The 18,133-nt window shown below is 32.0% G+C and overlaps 1 protein-coding gene across 1 annotated transcript in view; it reads left to right on the top strand.

The window, feature by feature from the left end:
- LOC100923451 (ankyrin repeat domain-containing protein 7-like) overlaps positions 1 to 18,133 on the top strand; it is an 87,928-nt gene that overhangs the window by 21,795 nt on the left and 48,000 nt on the right. The window contains exons 5-8 of the mRNA XM_012551724.3: positions 5,555 to 5,692; positions 6,601 to 6,731; positions 13,260 to 13,293; positions 17,033 to 17,084. Coding sequence (XP_012407178.1) covers positions 5,555 to 5,692; positions 6,601 to 6,731; positions 13,260 to 13,293; positions 17,033 to 17,084 — 355 coding nt within the window. The remainder of the gene's footprint in view (positions 1 to 5,554; positions 5,693 to 6,600; positions 6,732 to 13,259; positions 13,294 to 17,032; positions 17,085 to 18,133) is intronic.

The raw sequence follows: 18,133 nt of genomic DNA, 5'->3' as shown, positions 1-18,133 counted from the left end.
AGATGGTATCTGATATTCTGATAGCTTAGGATGGGGAGAGGTATTCTGATATTCTAAAATATAAGATCTTTTATTCTTATCAAATATTCTGATAAAGAGGGAGGGGTGCTTTTGTAGGATTGAGCAGCACAATTATAAACTGAGGCAGAACAATTAGGGAAACTGAGTCAGTATAATTAGGAAAACTGAGTCAAGACAATAAAAGAGAACTTTGGCATAACACTTTCAGGCAGTCTAATTATATATTTTATATTTATATCACACATTATATATTTTCTCTTCTTGAACTATTCACCAGATCTTTCATTTTTCCTTATAAGATGTTTTCACATTTTGTTCTATTTTTTCATTCTTTATAATCTGTTTTAGTGTTTCTTGGTCTGTCATAGTTTCACTGTCTTCTCCTTGGAGAATTCTAATTTTCAAAGAATTATTTTCATCTTTGATACTCTGTATCTCCTTTTCTAGTTCATTAACTTTTTTCCCCCCATAATTATCTTGGTTTTCTTGAGTGGTTTTATTTTTATTTTTTCGTTTTTCCACAATGTGTCTCATTTGATTTTTAAATTCTTTTTTGAGTTCTTCTATAAGTTCTCTCTGGGCAAGGAGCCATTTCATGTTACTCTTTGGGGTAGAAGCTTTTTTTACTTCAGTGTTGTCCTCTGAAAATAAATCCCAATCTTTACAATTCTCATAGTAAGCCTAAAGTTGGGTTCGTTCTTTCTTTGCTGGTCCATTTTTTTTTTTAAATAAGAATGATTAGTGTAAGCAACTGTAATTCTGGGATGGGGGGGATTAAGGTCTATGGCTTTGCTTCAGCTCTCTCCTCTGTCAGGAGTTCTAAACCAAGAACTCCCCCTCCCTCTCCATCAAGTGCCCACAGTCAGAATTGTCCTTGCCTCACTGCCTTTGCCCTCACCAGTTGGGCTGGTTCCTTCTCACCCAGGGCCAGTTTCTGCCCTACAGCTGGGTCTAATGTTACTAATAAGCTTAGGTTCCCTCAGTCTTCCCAGACTCAAACCCTGACTCCGCAAACAGTCCAAGAGGTGAAAATTTCTTTGGTTCCTACTAAGACTCTAGCCACATCCAGTTAGCCCCAGGGCTCTCCACTTGTTATGTCTAAAGAGCTAGATGGAAGTGTTTTCATTTCACACAGATCTGAGATTTCATCCAATCTTCTTCAGCCTTTCTTCAGATGGTCTTGCATTGTTTCATGAGAACTGTTATGCCCCAAGTCTTGATTTTTTTTTTACCAGTCTATGTTCACTCTGAGATGCAAATTTGTACCATCTGTGGGGGAAATCAGGAGAGCTTGAAATTTACCAACCTACTCCTCCATCTTAGCAGAATCCTTCCCTCAATTCTAATTTTTTTACTTATTTTCTTTAGTTAGTTTTGCTACTTTCTTTTCCATTTGGTCAATTGGACTTGTAAAAAAATAGTTTTGTTCAGTGGGGTTTTTTTACATTTTGTCAATTTTATTTTTAAAAGATTTTCTATGATTTGCTGTTTTACCCATTCATTCTTTAGGATAAGATTATTTAGTTTCCAATTACTTTTTGGTCTCTTTTTCTCCTGGCTTTATATTGCATGTGATTTTTATTGCATCGTGATCTGAAAAAAAATGTATTTACTATTTTTGCCTTTCTGCATTTGATTGTGAGATTTTTATGTCCTAACACATAGTCAATTTTTGTGTAAGTTCCATGACTCGCTGAGAAAAAAGTAAACTCCTTTTGGTCTCCATTTAATTTTCTCCAAAGAAGTACCATACCTAGTTTTTCTAACATTTTGTTAAACTCCTTAACTTATTTATTTTGTGACTTGATTTATCTAGTTCTGAGTGAGCAAGGTTGACATCCCTCACTAGTATAATTTTGCTGTCTATTCTTGCATCTCTCTTAACTTCTCCTCTAGGAATTTCCATACTACCACTTGGAGCATATATGTTTAATATTGATATTGCTTCATTATCTATGGTACCCTTTATTAAGATATAGTTTCCTTCTTTATCTCTTTTAATTAGATCTATCTTTGGTTTTACTTGATTTGAGATCAGGATTGCTACCCCTGCATTCTTTTCCACCCCTGAACCATGATATATTTTGCTCTAGCCTTTTACCTTTACTCTGTATGTATCACCAGGCTTTAAATGTATTTCTTGTAAACAACCTATTGTAGCACTCTGGCTTTTATCCAGTCTGCTAACTATTTCCATTTTATGGGGGAATTCATTCCATTCACATTCATAGTTAAAACAACTAATTCTGTATTTCCTGCCATCTTATTTACCTATAGAGGGCTGAAACTCTGAAAAAGGGATATAGAGGGCTGAAACTGTGACAAAGATGTACTTGAATCAGACAGTCGAGCATTTAAGGCTAATTACCTATGCAATGTGAGAAAACAACTCTATTAGAATATGTTGGAAAAATGGCTCTTCTCACTGTTGAGTACTTGCTAAATGTTTGGTGTTAAGATAATCATAGGGCAAGGATTAGAGGGCAGAGAGAGTGGGGGAAGAGACTCACTTTGCAACAGGACAAGGAGGAGAGAGGCTGGTGACTCTGGACTTGAGAATCCAGTATTCTGCTTGGCTGCCTCTTTCACTTCTCCCCCTAAAGACCAAGGGATTTATCCTGACTCTGGCTGACTTTGAAGCCCTCCAGAGAGCTACCCCACATTTCACATTTACCTTAGGTTATGCTTTTCCTCTTTCCTATCCCCATTCCCTCCTCCGCAGTATTTTGCTTTTGATGACCACCTCAGTCAAACAGTCCTTCCCCTTTAGAGTCCCTCCCCCTTTTTTATACCTTTTCACCTAATTCTTCTGTTTTCCCTTCTAAAGTCTTTCCCTTTCTTTTCCCCCTTTCCCTCCTACTTTCCTATAAGGTGAGATAAGTTTCTTTATGATCCAAATATGTCTGATATTCTCTCTAAGAGCCAAATCTGGTGAGAGTAAAATACACACGAAGCTTATCCCCCTCCCTTCTTTCCCTCAATTATTATAGGTTTTCTTTGCCTCTTTGTGGGATGCAATTTCCCTTAGTTTACCTCCTTTTTCTTCTTCTTTAGTATGATCCCCTTTCCACCTCTAGTTCCTTTTTCATATTATCATAAAAAAATCAAATTATACCTGCATATACCTCTAAGTATATCCATAACAGAACTATAGTTCTCAAGAGTTTTACCTTTTTACCTTTTTATGTTTCTTTTGAGTTCTGTGTTTGGAAATCAAATTTTTTGTTCAGTTCTGGTATTTTCATTAGAAATAGGTGAAATTCACCTATATCATTCAATATCCAATTTTCTTCCTTGAAAGATAATGATCATTTTAGTTTATTCTTTGCTGTAATCCTAATTCCTTTGCTTTTTGGAATATCAAATTCCAGGCCCTTCAATCCCTTAAAGTAAAAGCTGCTTAATCCTGGATAATCCTCATTGTGATTCCTTGGAATTTAAATTGTTCCTTTCTGGCTGTTTGCAATGTCTTTTCCTTGGTACAATAGTTCTGAAATTTAGCCACAATATTCTGTAGGGATTTAATTTTGGGGCCTCTTTTAAGAGGTGATCAGTGGATTCTTTCAATGGTTATTTTACCTTCTGATTCTAAAGTATCAGGGCACTTTTATGATTTCCTATAAGATAATGTCTAGGTTCTTTTTTTTTTTTTTTTTTTTTATCATGGCTTTCAGGAAGCCCAATAATCCTTAGATTTTCTCTCCTAGATCTATTTTTCAGGTCAGTTGTTTTTCCTAGGAGATATTTCATATTATCTTCTTTTTTTTTCATTTTTTTTTGGTTTTGTTTGACTGATTTTTGAAGTCTTGAGTCATTCATTTCCATTTGTTCAATTCTAATTTTGAGTATATAATTTTCTTCAGTTTCCTTTTTAAACTCCTTTTGCAATTGGCCAATTAAATTTTTTTTTCATTGCATTCTTTTTCCATTTTTTCCATTTCTTCTTGCAATGATCTCATTTCATTTCCCCATTTTTCTTCTAACTCTCTTTTAAGATCCTTTATGCAATTTTTGAAGAAAACCTTGTGAAATGGAGACCAGCTCCTGCCTCTCTTTCGGGTTTCTTCTGTAGCTGCTTTCTCTTTAGCAACCTGAGGATTTGAGGTCTATTTTTTTCTTTCTCCATAAAACTGTCTATGGTAAGAGTTCTTTTTTGTTTTTTATTCATTTTTGTAAGGCTTGATGTCTGTTTAATGCAAAGGAGTAACAGCGGCTTTAATTTGCTCTGGGGCAGTTTTGCTAATAGATTTCCAGTGTTGGGTAATGGCAGCTAGGCCCAATGTTCTTCTGGGACTCAGTGGTTTACAATTTGTCTTTTAAAAAAGGGAAATCTGCCAAACTACCTGATTGCAACCAAGACAGAGTGGTCTAAGAGGCTCACAGAAGATTCCCAGGTGTATGGAAGCTACAACACTCTGACTCTCCATGCCAGCTTCTTGCCCCAGGTTCCCTGTGAGACAGTCTGGATTTGGCAGACTGTCTCTGTGCCAGATTGAAACAGCCCTTTTTTGAAGTTCTTCCAAAGTATCTTCTTGTAGAAATGTGTTGTACTCCAAATATTTGTGGATTCCTTGACTTCAAAACCAGTTTACAGGCTTAATCTGTTGTTGGTTTGACAGAAAGTTAGTGGAGGTCACAGAGAGTTATGTCTACTCTCTGCCATTTTGGCTCTGCCCCTGGAAGTGATCATCATGTAGTGTTGCTATTACTTGTGCAATGTATTCCTGGTTTTACTTTTTTTTTCTGTGAGCATCAGTTTATGTATATCTTTCCAGGGCTTTCTAAAATAAGCTTGTTTATCATTTTTATAGAATAATAATATTCCATTTCTGTCATATATCATAACTTATTTAGACATTCCCTAAGTGGTATCTACTCATTTTCCAGATACAAAAATCTAACTAAAGAAAATCACATATTAAAAACTAGAACAGGAAAATGGAGGCTAATGGATCTATGTGACATCAAGAGTCAGTCAAGCAAATTTAAAAAAAAATGGAAGAATATATAAAATGCCTCACTGTAAAACTAAGATCCTGGATCTGAGACAGAAAGTGTTTTAAGACATAAAACATCGTGTTTTGGTTTAATTTTAGGCAATACATGGTCACTGCTACATTATGATGTGCCATTAGGTTAGGAATTTAGTGGAGTGAGTTACCAAGATTATTTTTAATCTTTTCTTTCTTTAGTTTCTACTTTACTTTAAAGGCCAGTAAACAAGCTTGAAGTCCTTAACTACTTTCAACACATTTGATGTTGACATACTCTCCTTTTGTCTATAATATAGCCTTACATTTGACAATCCCTGCTGAAATTGAAAGGGGACCAAAAACTTCTTTCTGTTTGGTCTTCACTGTCATTTCTAATGCTGCAATGAATAGTCAAAGCACCCCCATCCATCACTGTATTCATGATGACCATACATATTAACACTAAAGAATATTATTGAATTATATCCAGAAAAAATGTGATTAAATGTGATTTCTTTACATTTTAAAACATGAATTATTTTTTTTTTTTGTTATTCTAGAACATCCCTTATGTTTGCTATCGTTATGCAATCAACAGGCATAGTCAGTCTTCTTTTTCAATACAATGTTGATCCCACTTGCAAAGACGAAGATGGGTGGACAGCTGAGAAGTATGCTAAGTGTTTTAATTATCCACTGTAAGTGCTAATATGATTCTTATTCTCCTTATATAATTGCATCTAAAGGATCTTCCTCCATGAAATTTGAGAGTAAAAATAACTTTTATATTTGCATAATATAATGACTGTCTGGCAAACATCCTGGCAAATTCCAGCTCTGAGAACTGCTACATAGTTCAGCATATCCCCAGTTAAACAGGACAGACCTCTATAAGTTTCATATTTAAGAGTACTAAAAAGAAATTGGACAAATGGCAAAGTTAGGTTATCAAAGTTCAGTAGTACATTAAGCAAGACATGATATTTGATAGTCTCACAGAGATCAGAATTTTTAAAAGTAGTAATGATGATAATAGCTGTCATATTTATAGTATTAAAAGTTATTCCAGTGTTTTACATGTATTTTAGTATTTGCTCTTCACAATGTTTGTACAATTTAATAATGACAATAATTTTAGAATTAAAGAGGCAGTAGTTTTGTGTTTGCCTTCACATGAATGTTAATGAAAAAGATCACAAATGTTAATAGCAATTTTAGAATTCACAGAGAAACAATTTGCAGGAGGAAGGGTGCTCAATTTGGAGTCAGAAGACCTGGGGAGAAATAATGCCTCTCATTATAAGTGTGACCTCAGACAAACAAAATTTTCTGGGATTCCATCACTTAATTGATAAAATAGAAAGATTAAAGCTAATGACCTAAATGAACCTTTTCAGCTTTAAGCCTATAATTCTATAATACTGTGACTCTAAAGAAAAGTGTACTACATTTAAATTGAATGATTAATTTGCTATACAGACTTAATCAATACAATAAAAAATTAATGATAATCTGATTATTTAAGATTTAACATACAAAAAGACTTGTTACATAAAACATTTATCTTGGTTGATGTAGACTTAATATGTTTTATATTTTATTTTAGATGTATTTATCCCTTTCTAATTGATGAACAAAAACTACAAAAGGAACAGCCCTGTTCACCCCAAATTAGCGGTTCAGAGAAGGCGTCTGGTACTCGATTTCCTTTGGGTGGATTTCCCTTGTTCAAAAAAGGTAGAACTGACAAACCCAAATAAACAGTTTTTTAAAATTATTTTAAAAAATAATGAAGAGCGATCTTAAAATTTACATGTTCTCTTATTTCTTCTATTTCTATTTTTTTATCTTAATGGGATAGGAAATGGTTTATTTTTGGAAAATTACTTAATTACCCTAATAGATCATCTACCTGAAACTGCAAAACACTATCAAGACCTTTTGTATTATTATTATTATCTGACTTATCAAAAAAATATTTTTACTACAATATCAATTTTCTGATTTCTATATTATTTTAAATGTGTTTTACCAAATCACAGGAAAACTTTAACACTTTAAAATATATTATATTTAGCAATAAGTGTTTGCTTCTTATTCTGAAATATGGGAAAATAATAATAAATGTTATTTATGATAGAATATAAAGATAGGTATATAGATGTGTATATACACAAGTCAAACAGCAGATGAATAGATTCCTCATTCTTCTTTGGAACTCTGTGTATCCAACCTTTGGAAATGCATATTAAATGTTTTCAAAATTTTACAATGTTCATAAAGCTTTCCCTTCACACAAACTAGTGAGAATGGAAAAAGTTATGGGAATTAGGGAGACCAAAGATCAGAAGATCAGGTTTGGAAGATAATGCATGTGTTTCTACATTTCCCATAGATAATTTCATACGTCTCCTCATCCAGCATGACCCTTGGAAGAACTTTACAGCCTCCTGATTTTAGGCAGTTAAACTTTAGAAGAGATAAATTTTCTGATTTAATTTCTAATATTTTATCCTGATAGCTGGACCATTTGAAATTTTAATGATCTAAGCATATAATAATAAATTCATGTCACATAAGATTTTTTTCAAATCAATTTAGCACTTTATTTACTTTGTGAAAAATACAGTGTAGGCATTTTAGTGACTTCTATTTGAAAATGAAAGCAAAAAGCTTACATAACCTGCAGGAACTGATTGTGCACTTTCAACTACTGGCCATTACCCTATATATCAGAGAGAGATGAATTATGTCAACCTTTCAAAGAAGAAATGAGAAATAACTATGGCAGAAAAATTAATTTTAATTATATCTCACTATTGCCTAAAAATTTCCTTTTCCAATAAAATATTCTAAATTTTTCTTGCTAGACAGGTGAAAATTGATCCTCACTTTCCCTTATTACTTTGTTAAAAATATATATCTTTAGCTACATACACAAAATTCTTCTGAGAAGATTTAAGGGGAAAAAGTGTTTTAAAGTTCTATTCTTCAGTAAGTAGTATGATATTTTTATCATGTTAACTACATATAAAAATTTTAAACAGTTTTTTTAAATCCCTAATACAATTTTAATAAAATAATTATAATTAATATTCTTATTGACAGTGGGGTTTCAGTAAAGTTTATCAATGAAGAAAAAGTTATAGTCTGTAGTCTAACAAATATAAATATAGTTAAAGAATATGACTTATAAGTAACTGAAATGTTCATAAATATATTCAAGGAAGATGGCAGACTATAGACACTCTTTATGAATATACAGTTACCAATAACACTTCCTTTATGAGGCAAAATTATAGCTTATGCCTAAGTGTATTAATGTTAGTGTTAAATGATTAAAAAACCTAGAATATAAAAAGTTAATTATATTGATTTGCTCTTATAGAATATATTTGCTTTTCCTTAAATATTCATCTTCTACCATAAGACATTACTTGTTCCACTTTATTTAATGTTCATTAAGAAATTGGTAAAATTCATTATTTGATTGGTAAGTATAGCAGGAATAATATTGCTTAACCTTGCATTACACTCAAAACTGACTATGCCTCAGTTCTTTTGAATGTGAAATAAGAGTGAATGATCTATTACCATAAATCTAAAATTGACTGTTTTGGGTAAAAGCTTAGAACAATAAGGTGAGGATGTTATTTCCCTCTTGAGTTTTACAAAGAGAGAACCCCTTGTATAAAAGTTTTCCTATAAATTATGTGTTCAAGGAGAACCAAACTCTTGACATGAAGAATGAGTGTGCTAGAGGCTAATCCTGGAGCCTGAGTATTTTATACATTCCTGGAACTATTATCTTGCCTTCTTACCATTAATTAGCAATTTTTTGTAGACTTTAATTGTGAATAATCCCAGTTTTGTCAGAAACCCATTTATGACTTTTCTGGTACTTTGACAAATTATTACATTCTGGGGTTATTTCTACTTGTTATTTTGATGTTTTAATTCAGGATTTTGGTGAAAAAGCCTCAATTTACCCATAACATTGGATTCCCAAAGTCCTTTTTCTCTGCTCTCTGAAAATTGGTGCTTAATTTGCTTTTTGCACAACCATAATTTTAATTGTGTAATTTCATCTTGCTGCACAAGATATCATGGATGACAACATAAGCCACTAAATGATGAATACCAATAAGTAAAAAACATCTCTCTCCACTGAGGCAATGCTGTAGTGTAGATAGATAGGCAGGTAAGACCATGTGTTCTAGTCGTGGCTCTACAACAAACTAAATCTTTCATCTCTTTGAATATCACTTTCCTTTTATTTCTTTCAGTCTTGGCCAAGAATATGTACTTCTCATAGCTCGTTGGGAGTTTTTGGTTTGTTTGTTTGATTTGGTTTTGTTGTTTTAAGAAACATCATTTTATAGTGGCAAAAAGACCAGCTTTTGAATTAGGAAGTCCTGGATTTCTTTAGGCATATATCATTTAACCTCCAAATTTTTGTTTTATTACCTCTAAGGTAAAGGTATTAAATAAGATGACTTCTGAGTCTGCTAGTTTTAAATTATATGATTCTATGATTCTATGAAATCATTCTTTAATTTGGTAGGCAGTGATTACTTTATGTGTTAATGTTTTGAAGGTTGAATATTTATATGTATTTAAAACAAAATCATTTTAGAAAAGATGGGGATTTAACCTATATCTTTTCTGCCCAAATTAAGTAGAGAATTGTGCAGAAAATGAAAAGTCTGCAAAACTAATTTTGGATATTCAAGACAATTCAAGGAATGTCATTTTGGGAGGATGAAGAAAACAATAAAATAAAATGTTCTCAATTATTATCAAAGTTAATAGCCAAAGTGACTAATATTTATTTGCTTATTTTGTTAAACTGATTTTATCTGTTCTAAATAATAGTAAACATAAAAAAAAAAAGATACTTTGGACCAACCTTCATTTCCTATATATTCATATTATCTTGGTAATTTATATCCATGATAACTTTATAAAGATGAAATTGGATATTATAAATTCTCTAGAAATTAAATTTTATTCAATTTTTAATAGTTTTAGAGTGAAATGCATTTAATTTTACTGATAATTGGTAATTTATGTACATGTTTAATCTATACTGGATTACTTCTATGATGAACTTCATTCTAAGCCAATATCCATAAAGTTTTTTCTTAAAAAAAGATAATTTATAATATATATATATATACACATAGATGTGTGTATATATATATATATATATATATACACATATACATACACACACAGACACACATATATATGTATATTCGTGACATATATTTCATTTAAAAGAACAGTTCATTCGTTATAGAATGAGAAAGAATGACAGAGAAATAATTATTTTTCTAGAAAAGAAATTCCCTAAGTAAATTGTTAATATTCATATTCTCAATGGTCATCAAAGGGAAAAGAAGCCATCTTTCTTGTATTGTTTGGATAAATTGGTTTTTACTTTTTTCCCTGTTCTTTGTGTAGTAGCACATAAGTTTCTTTAAATAACAGCATTTATCTTTTTACTATTGTGCTATTAGATAAGGAATGAAATTAGAAGTAAATAAAGAGAACCAAATTATAAGTAGTAGATTAACTGAATGGATGGTGACTATGTATTGGAGGCATCCCAGTTGGCAGATTGGCACATGAACTTGAAATGAGGAACTAAAATGCAGAGAAAATCAGTTGACTCTGCCTCATTAATAATGTCTTTTTTTTATCTTTATGTATTTAATAACTAGTAAATCAAATAGCTATACTATCAATTCCTACATTCCTTTTAGAAAAGAGTTACTTGTCTAAATATTTTTTTCTGATTTCATTGTTTGATATGTTACTTTTAAGCCTATTCCTATACGGATATAAAAATGCAGGGAACTCAAGTGCATTCAGCAGGTACAAGAATTTCAGGAAATAGTTTACTGTGAAATAACCAAATATGTTTGCCCAAATAATAAACTATTAAAGGTCCTACTCTAACTGCAAATTTTATTTTGGGTGTTTTCTGACTATTGAACTTGAGAAGCTTTGAACATCTTGTTAAGAATGATTAAAAGATGATTTTGGTGGGGGAAAGGTAGTAGTTAAATCTTTTTAGCATTTCCAGCATTTTTTGAAAAAATATCTTGAGTTTGAACTTTTATAAAGATTTTTGTATGAAATTCCTATCGTTAAAACTATTTTGTAGTGGTAGTTTTTTTGCATTATTTATTACTGGATAAAGTTAAGTCTATTCATGTTTATACTGATATTATATTATCAATTCCTGTTATAAGTACACTTCATGTTATATATAAAAAGATAAACTAAAAAGATAGTTTTGTAGATTGTCTCATTTTGTTGTCTATATGTACAGTTTAAGTTAACTGCTTATGTGCTGCTACTCTGATGTAGATTTAATTTTCAATGTATCCATGTAATTGCCAACTATACAGAAGTTTTGTTACAATCATTCTGCAATATGTTGAATTAAAAAGGAAAAAAAGAATGTGGTTCTAAAACATGGGACTTAAATTGCTGGAGATTCTGTCCCCACAAGAGACTCTGGAGAGATTGTAATATACTATAAGTATATTATATAGTATAATATATATGTTACATAGCATATTTATATATATTATATATAAGTATATTATAAATATATAAGTAATATGCTATAAAGCCTATAAAACAAGATTTTTCTACTTTGCTTTATTATATAAATTTTACTTTGCCATATAACTTAAGACTGCCTGTTGGAATCATGTTTATGATATGAAATGAGACTGGAGACAATGTGATACCAACTTTGAGGGGTTTATCCTTTTAAAAATTACTACATAAAATATTTCCTGATATATCTAACTAGAGAGAAGGACTAGATACTTTGTTTTATATGAATTTAATTGACTTTTCTTCTGTCTACCCTTTGGGAAAATATCTAGGGATATCATTTTAATCCTGTACAACATGGCGTAACATTTTTAGCTAGCTATGTTTAAATGGGAAAGAAGAATGAATGTAAGAGTTACATTTGTTACTCACATAATCATTACTAATACTCTATACGTATTGTGCTCTATAATGAAGTCTAATTCCAAAATACATCAGAGGGAACTCTTAAGTTTTCAGTTTGAGCAGACACAGTGAACACTCTTGTAGGTCCTAATTAGTTGGAAAAACTGGTCATGGGTTAAAAACCCACTTCTGATACATACTAGTTGGTTGACTATACAGGTTTCTTTACCTCTCAGTGCCTTGTTACTAATTCACTTAGAATATAATTTGCAGAGAAATTGTTTTTATCACTGTGATTTCCATACAAATGAAATCTCGTATCTAGTTGAACATAACTAGTTCCAAAGCAATCTGGCAGCATCATGGTGGATGGCTTGGAGAAAGTAAATTTTGGAGAACGGTTATGAATCCAATAATAAAATAATATACCCAGTGAAATGGGCAAATGATCACCTTTTTAAGTCCTTCCTTTAGACGAATATGATGGCTGACAGAAAAAAAAAAGAATGCTTATTTCAGTGCCTATCTGAATATCTTTAAACTATATTTTGCATGAAAAGGTCAGAAAAAATAATGGGCATGCATTGCACATAAGTTTTATTTTTGTTTTTAGCTTCCCTCCCCAGGAAGGCATGAAAAAGGAAAAATACAATTGGAAAGTATGTTGATTTGCAACTCATCAGCTCCTTTCTGTAGGGACAGTGGAGGTCTAGACAAGTTACATTGTTTTGGACCCCTTTCCCATGGAGAAGAGCTAGAAATATGTTATATCATACTAAACAGAACAGTTTCTGGATTTGCTCTGATTTACAGAATGGAACAAACAAGCCATGCCACGTCATGCTAAATGTGGCAGTACTATATCTACAAATATTGCATCTGTGAGGACTGTGGTGAAAAAGACCACATTTGTCTCACCTTTCTCAAACTACCTACATAAAAAAGCTGAGGTGATTCATGTTATGGCAGCTTGTTCCTTCTATTTATGTTATCTGCTAGAGATATTGTGCTTTGTATGAAACAGCTTGCTCATGAAATGGTTAATATAACCAAATTACTGACAAATATCTAATACTTTAGGACCATTTATTTCTACCCCCCTCTTGCTACTTAAATACATTTACCTATAGCATAATTTCATTTGAATCCTATTCATTGCTCAAAAAACACATTGTAGCACTTTTCATATTATTGTCATGTATTAACATTTAAGTTCTATTATTTATTTTTCATTTATTTATTAATGTTATAAATAATATTATATTTTACTTTTTTCTACAATAGCAGAAGCAAGTTCTACAGAAGATTCTATAAGCAGGTAGGCCTCATAGCAGATTAACATATCTTTTAATAAATCTTTATGGTGCAGTCTTGAATAGGTTTTTTATTTCAAGGCAAAGCAGACTCCCATACCCCCAGAAGACATATCTTCAATTTAACAAATTCCCACTATCACATTAATCATGTTTTTACTTCGTTATCTTTTTAAAAAATTAGGTTTACTAAACACTTAATACATATGTTTATATAGATTCAGAATATTTATACATGAATATACATATGCCTATATATGCACACTATACAAAATAAATATGCAAATAGCATACCAATATATAAACATAAACATGCACACACAAACATATATACATATATATGAACACTATGTGTATATAGCATCTTGGCAACTCTTCTGTGTTAAGAGAATTGCTTGAGAATGCTGAAGGAATAAGTGACTTGTTGGGCCTTACAAAATCGGTATGTAACAAAGGAAGAATTTGAATCCATTATATTTTTATTGCATACTTACTTCCTATCCAAAATGGCCTAATATAACTATTATTAAATAATTCTTGGATGATTAAAAATACCACCTGGGATGGATTCCTAAATAGCCTTTTAAGGCACATTTGCATTACCAATATGTATTATCTTATATTTGAGGAAATTTGTCTTAAGTGCTCAGAGAAAGGAGTTATCAACATAGGGTGGGGATTAGTCACTGGCTTCAGTATCCTAAGTTAAGACAGTAAATGTTTTTTTCAGCAAGAAGAGAAGCAATAGGAAAGAAAAGGGAAGTGTGGAGTGATTTCTGCTTGGAACTCTTGTGGAAAACAGTAACAGAAAGCTGTTACTGATTTTGGCAGGAATATTCTTATTCCCAATTAATGATATGTAGGCAAGCTGGCATTGTATCTTGAGAAGAAGTGACAAGCCTTAAAAAATTTTTGTTTCCCCTCTAGAACTTCTAGAAAAAGAGATGTGGTATAACACATTAAATATACAGGCCATTAACAAGTGGCTTAAGTATTTCATTTCCAGTGAGCTCATTTTCCCACCGCACAGAATGTTATTTTGCAGTGATTTACAGATTCTGTGTTCTTTGTTGTTGCCAGTGATGAGTTAGTTCCCATTTTTGAAATAATCAAGTAGAATGAAATATTCCTAGAAATGATACAATGTTTTTGAAAAAAAAATAAAGAGAAAAGAGAACATACAAGAGGAAAAAGCGGGGAGTGATAGTGTTAGAAGGTTGATGGGAAGAATCCTGTGATACAGAGAAGTTTAATATTTGGAACCTTTCTTACTACTTTTGTCCAAAGAATGAAGTATTGGGTAAATGAAGTACCCGGGGACCAAGTTGGAGAGCAGTTCCTAATGTGACAAATTCATCTGTGATATTTATCAAAGCAATAAAGAATGGTATTAATGTGAAAGTTAGATCATACATGATTAAGCAAGATGCTTCCAGTAACATGACTTTGTAAAGTCTAAAAGGGAAGAGGGGGAGGGAATAAGAACTGGATCTAGAGAGTAAGGAGGCAATTAGGAAAGAGTTAAGAGAAAGTACAGGGAGGGGCCTAGGTAAGAAACAAATTCATTATACAATGTACATTGTGTCTCAGAGAGTAATTGCAGGATGTTTAATGAGATGATTGAATCAATCTTAGAACAAGACAGTCCTAGGAATTTGACCTTTTGTATGGGATTATGGTTGATAGACCTGTTACAGCATTTACATTATTTTTATTAATGAGGACAAAATGAGCTGTTTTTAGAGTTCAGGTCAAGACTTTTTGAAACCTAGAGGGGAAGCTAGGTGGAGCAATGGATAGAGTATCAGCCCTGAAGTCAGGAGGACCCAAATTCAAATCTGACCTCAGACCCTTGACACTTCCTAGCTGGGTGACCTTTGGCAAGTCACTTAATCTCAATTGCCTCAGGGAAAAAAAAGTTTGCTGGAGAAGGATATGAATTTAAGAAGTTGTGAATATTATTTTGAAGCCTGGAGAATTTTGGAATTAAAAAATTGAAATTTAATAATAAAGAAAAAGTGACTTGAGCTGAAGGAGAAAGCCTTCATCTAAAGTAAGAAAAGAGAGTGAGCCCAAGGAAAAGGTTTTGAAAAAATGGAGAGGACATAATAAAGAAGATAAGGTAAAGGCTAAGAAGAGGAGGAGGATAAGGAATTCAACTGAAAGAGAAGAAGAAAAAGGATGTTAAAAAGGAAGACCAAATAAAGCAAGTTTAAGAAAAAGAAAAGGAAATTGGGCATGCCAAAGAATTAGAGCTAAAAAAAAAGAGAGAGAAAGAAAAGCTGGCTTGGTGTTAACAGATCCTAATGCGCTGAGAAGAGAAGGATCTTGGAGTCAGTAGACAGGAGGTCAGTCTGGGAGTAAAGATAAACTAGGTTCTTCAGATGATGAAGGTGTTTGTCAGTAAAGGAGTACAAAACACAAGATTAAGTAGAACAGAAGCCCCTTCTCCTTGACCTTTTCTCTCATTGTTTGGGTGAGTCCAGGATTGTAATTTAAACAAGGAAATCTATCCCAGAAACAGAAAGGGAATGTTCATTCAAGAAAATGGAAATACCTGCAGCTTTTTAGCTATATCTCAACTTGTTATTGCAAGTCATAAACAGGGAATAGGTTAAAGCCATGTTCCCATGAGAGGGTCTTCACTCAGTTCATCCCACACCAATGATTATATTTAGGAATTGCCTTATAACAAATAACTTTATGAGATTGGAATGTATGAGCTACTCGCATATCTAAAGGGCAGCTAGGCAAAGCAATAGATAGAGTCTTGGGCTTGGAATTGGGGAGATTCTTCTTGGAGTTCTGATCTGAATCAAATATTAACTCCAGACAAGTCCCACTTAATCACTTACCTGTGAAATGAACTGAGGAAAGAAATGGCAAACTTCTTCAGTACCTTTGCCAATAAAATGACAAATGGGTTCACAGAGTCAGACACTACCGAAATGAACAGCAAAAAATACAACTCATATCTAGAGCTGAAACTCTTTGGAGGGTAACTTTAGGGAAAAATAGTCATGCTGAAAATGTTAGAACTTAATAAGGAAAGCATAGAGGACAATGACATACTACAAATAGATTGCAGAATTTTGATGATTCTGTGCTCTAATACCCCAATTTTTTTTTTTTTTTTTTTTTTTTTTTTTGGTGGGAGATTTGTCAAATATAGAAAGGGAGTGAGATTGTTCTGGAGGATAGACACACTGAGAGCATCATCTACACCATTATTTTCTTTTTTATTATTATTATAGCTTTTTATTGGTAATTTTCCAACATTGACCCTTGCAAAAACTTCTGTTCCAACTTTTCCCCTCCTCTCCACCTACTCCCCTAGATGTCAGGCAATCTGTTAAAAATGTTAAAAGTATATGTTAACTACAATATATGTATACATATTTATACAGTTATCTTGTTGCACAAGAAAAATAGGATTTAGAAAGAAGGTAAAAATAATCTGGAAAGAAAAACAAAAATGTAAACAAACAATAGAAAGAGTGCAAATGCTACGATGTGCTCCACACTCATTTCCCAGTGTTCTTTCGCTGGTGCACCATTATTTTCTTTGCTAAAATGAATCTTGGAGTAGGAATATTTGATATATCTTGTTCTATTATAGGTCATCCTTTGTAATGTATCATTTGGTAGTAAAGGTAGTAAAGGTTTGCAACAACTAAGAGGGCTTCTTCTTGATGGTTGTCTTCTGGGTATAAAAGTACTAATTTTTGGTTTCTTTTTTTAAAGATTCTCTGACATACCAGAGCCAAGCACAGATGATTTAGATTTTCATATGGTGGTAAAGTATCATTTTTTTTTTCTACTCTTAAATTTCATTTTGGAGGGTGCTTTGTTAAAAAAATATTAAAAATAATTATTGTATTTTGCATCAAAGATCCAAATGGAGTTAAATGCACCCAAAAGAGTTAAAAGCAAATAAGCTTTTAAGAAGGCTTTCTTTTACATTTCCCCACCTCTAGTTTAATTTTGTTGTGGTTCTTTTGGTTTTGTTTTTTTTCTGAAAAAAGCTAGATAAAATCAACTATTTACTTCCTGCTAATATTTCTATATCATTTTCTATATTTCCTTATATCTTTGTATTTATCCACGCACTGAAAGGAATATTAGATTTGCAGTAGAGGGCCAGGTTTCATATCCCATGACTTCCACTCTTAAATACATGACATTTTAAAATCTTTTGTTTCCTAGATGATTTTTAAAGTCTCTTTCTAGCTCTAAATCTATGATCCATCAATTCATAATAATACTTTTCTCCAAATGCTGGTTACAAGAGGTTGCTTCCAAATTTTTGCTATTACAAATAAGAAGTTATACATATTTTTGTGTTTCTAGATCCTATTTTTCTTTCTTGTGCTTTTTTTTGGATGGTCTCAGCAATGGAATCATAACAATGGAATAAAAAAAATATGATCAACTTTATGACTCTTGTATATTGTTCTCTAAAACACCTGGACTAATGTGCAGTCCTACAACTAGCATATTAAAATTTCTCACTATTTGTTATTTTTGATCTTCTAATTGATATAACAAACTTGTGTTATTTTTACATTTCTCTGACTATTGGGAAATTGGAATATTATTAATGAAGTTAATGATATTTTTATTCAATTGTTTCTTCATTTTGATGCATTTTACTATATTTAGAGCTATGTATCGAGACAGTCAATCTAAAATTTTTGTGCAGGTAACATTGTTAGAAAATGACTTGACAGTCAAACTATACATTGAACATTTGGGAAAGAGAGTTAGGTTCCTATGACCACTAGTTTGTAATCTTTCACTAGATGACTGATAATAACATTTCTAATCCAGGTTAGCCTCCTATTC

Source organism: Sarcophilus harrisii, chromosome 5, assembly GCF_902635505.1.
Source record: "Sarcophilus harrisii chromosome 5, mSarHar1.11, whole genome shotgun sequence".
Lineage (NCBI taxonomy): Eukaryota > Metazoa > Chordata > Mammalia > Dasyuromorphia > Dasyuridae > Sarcophilus > Sarcophilus harrisii.
The sequence above is the reverse complement of the archived record's forward strand: the minus strand, read 5'-3'. Positions and strand labels throughout refer to the sequence as shown.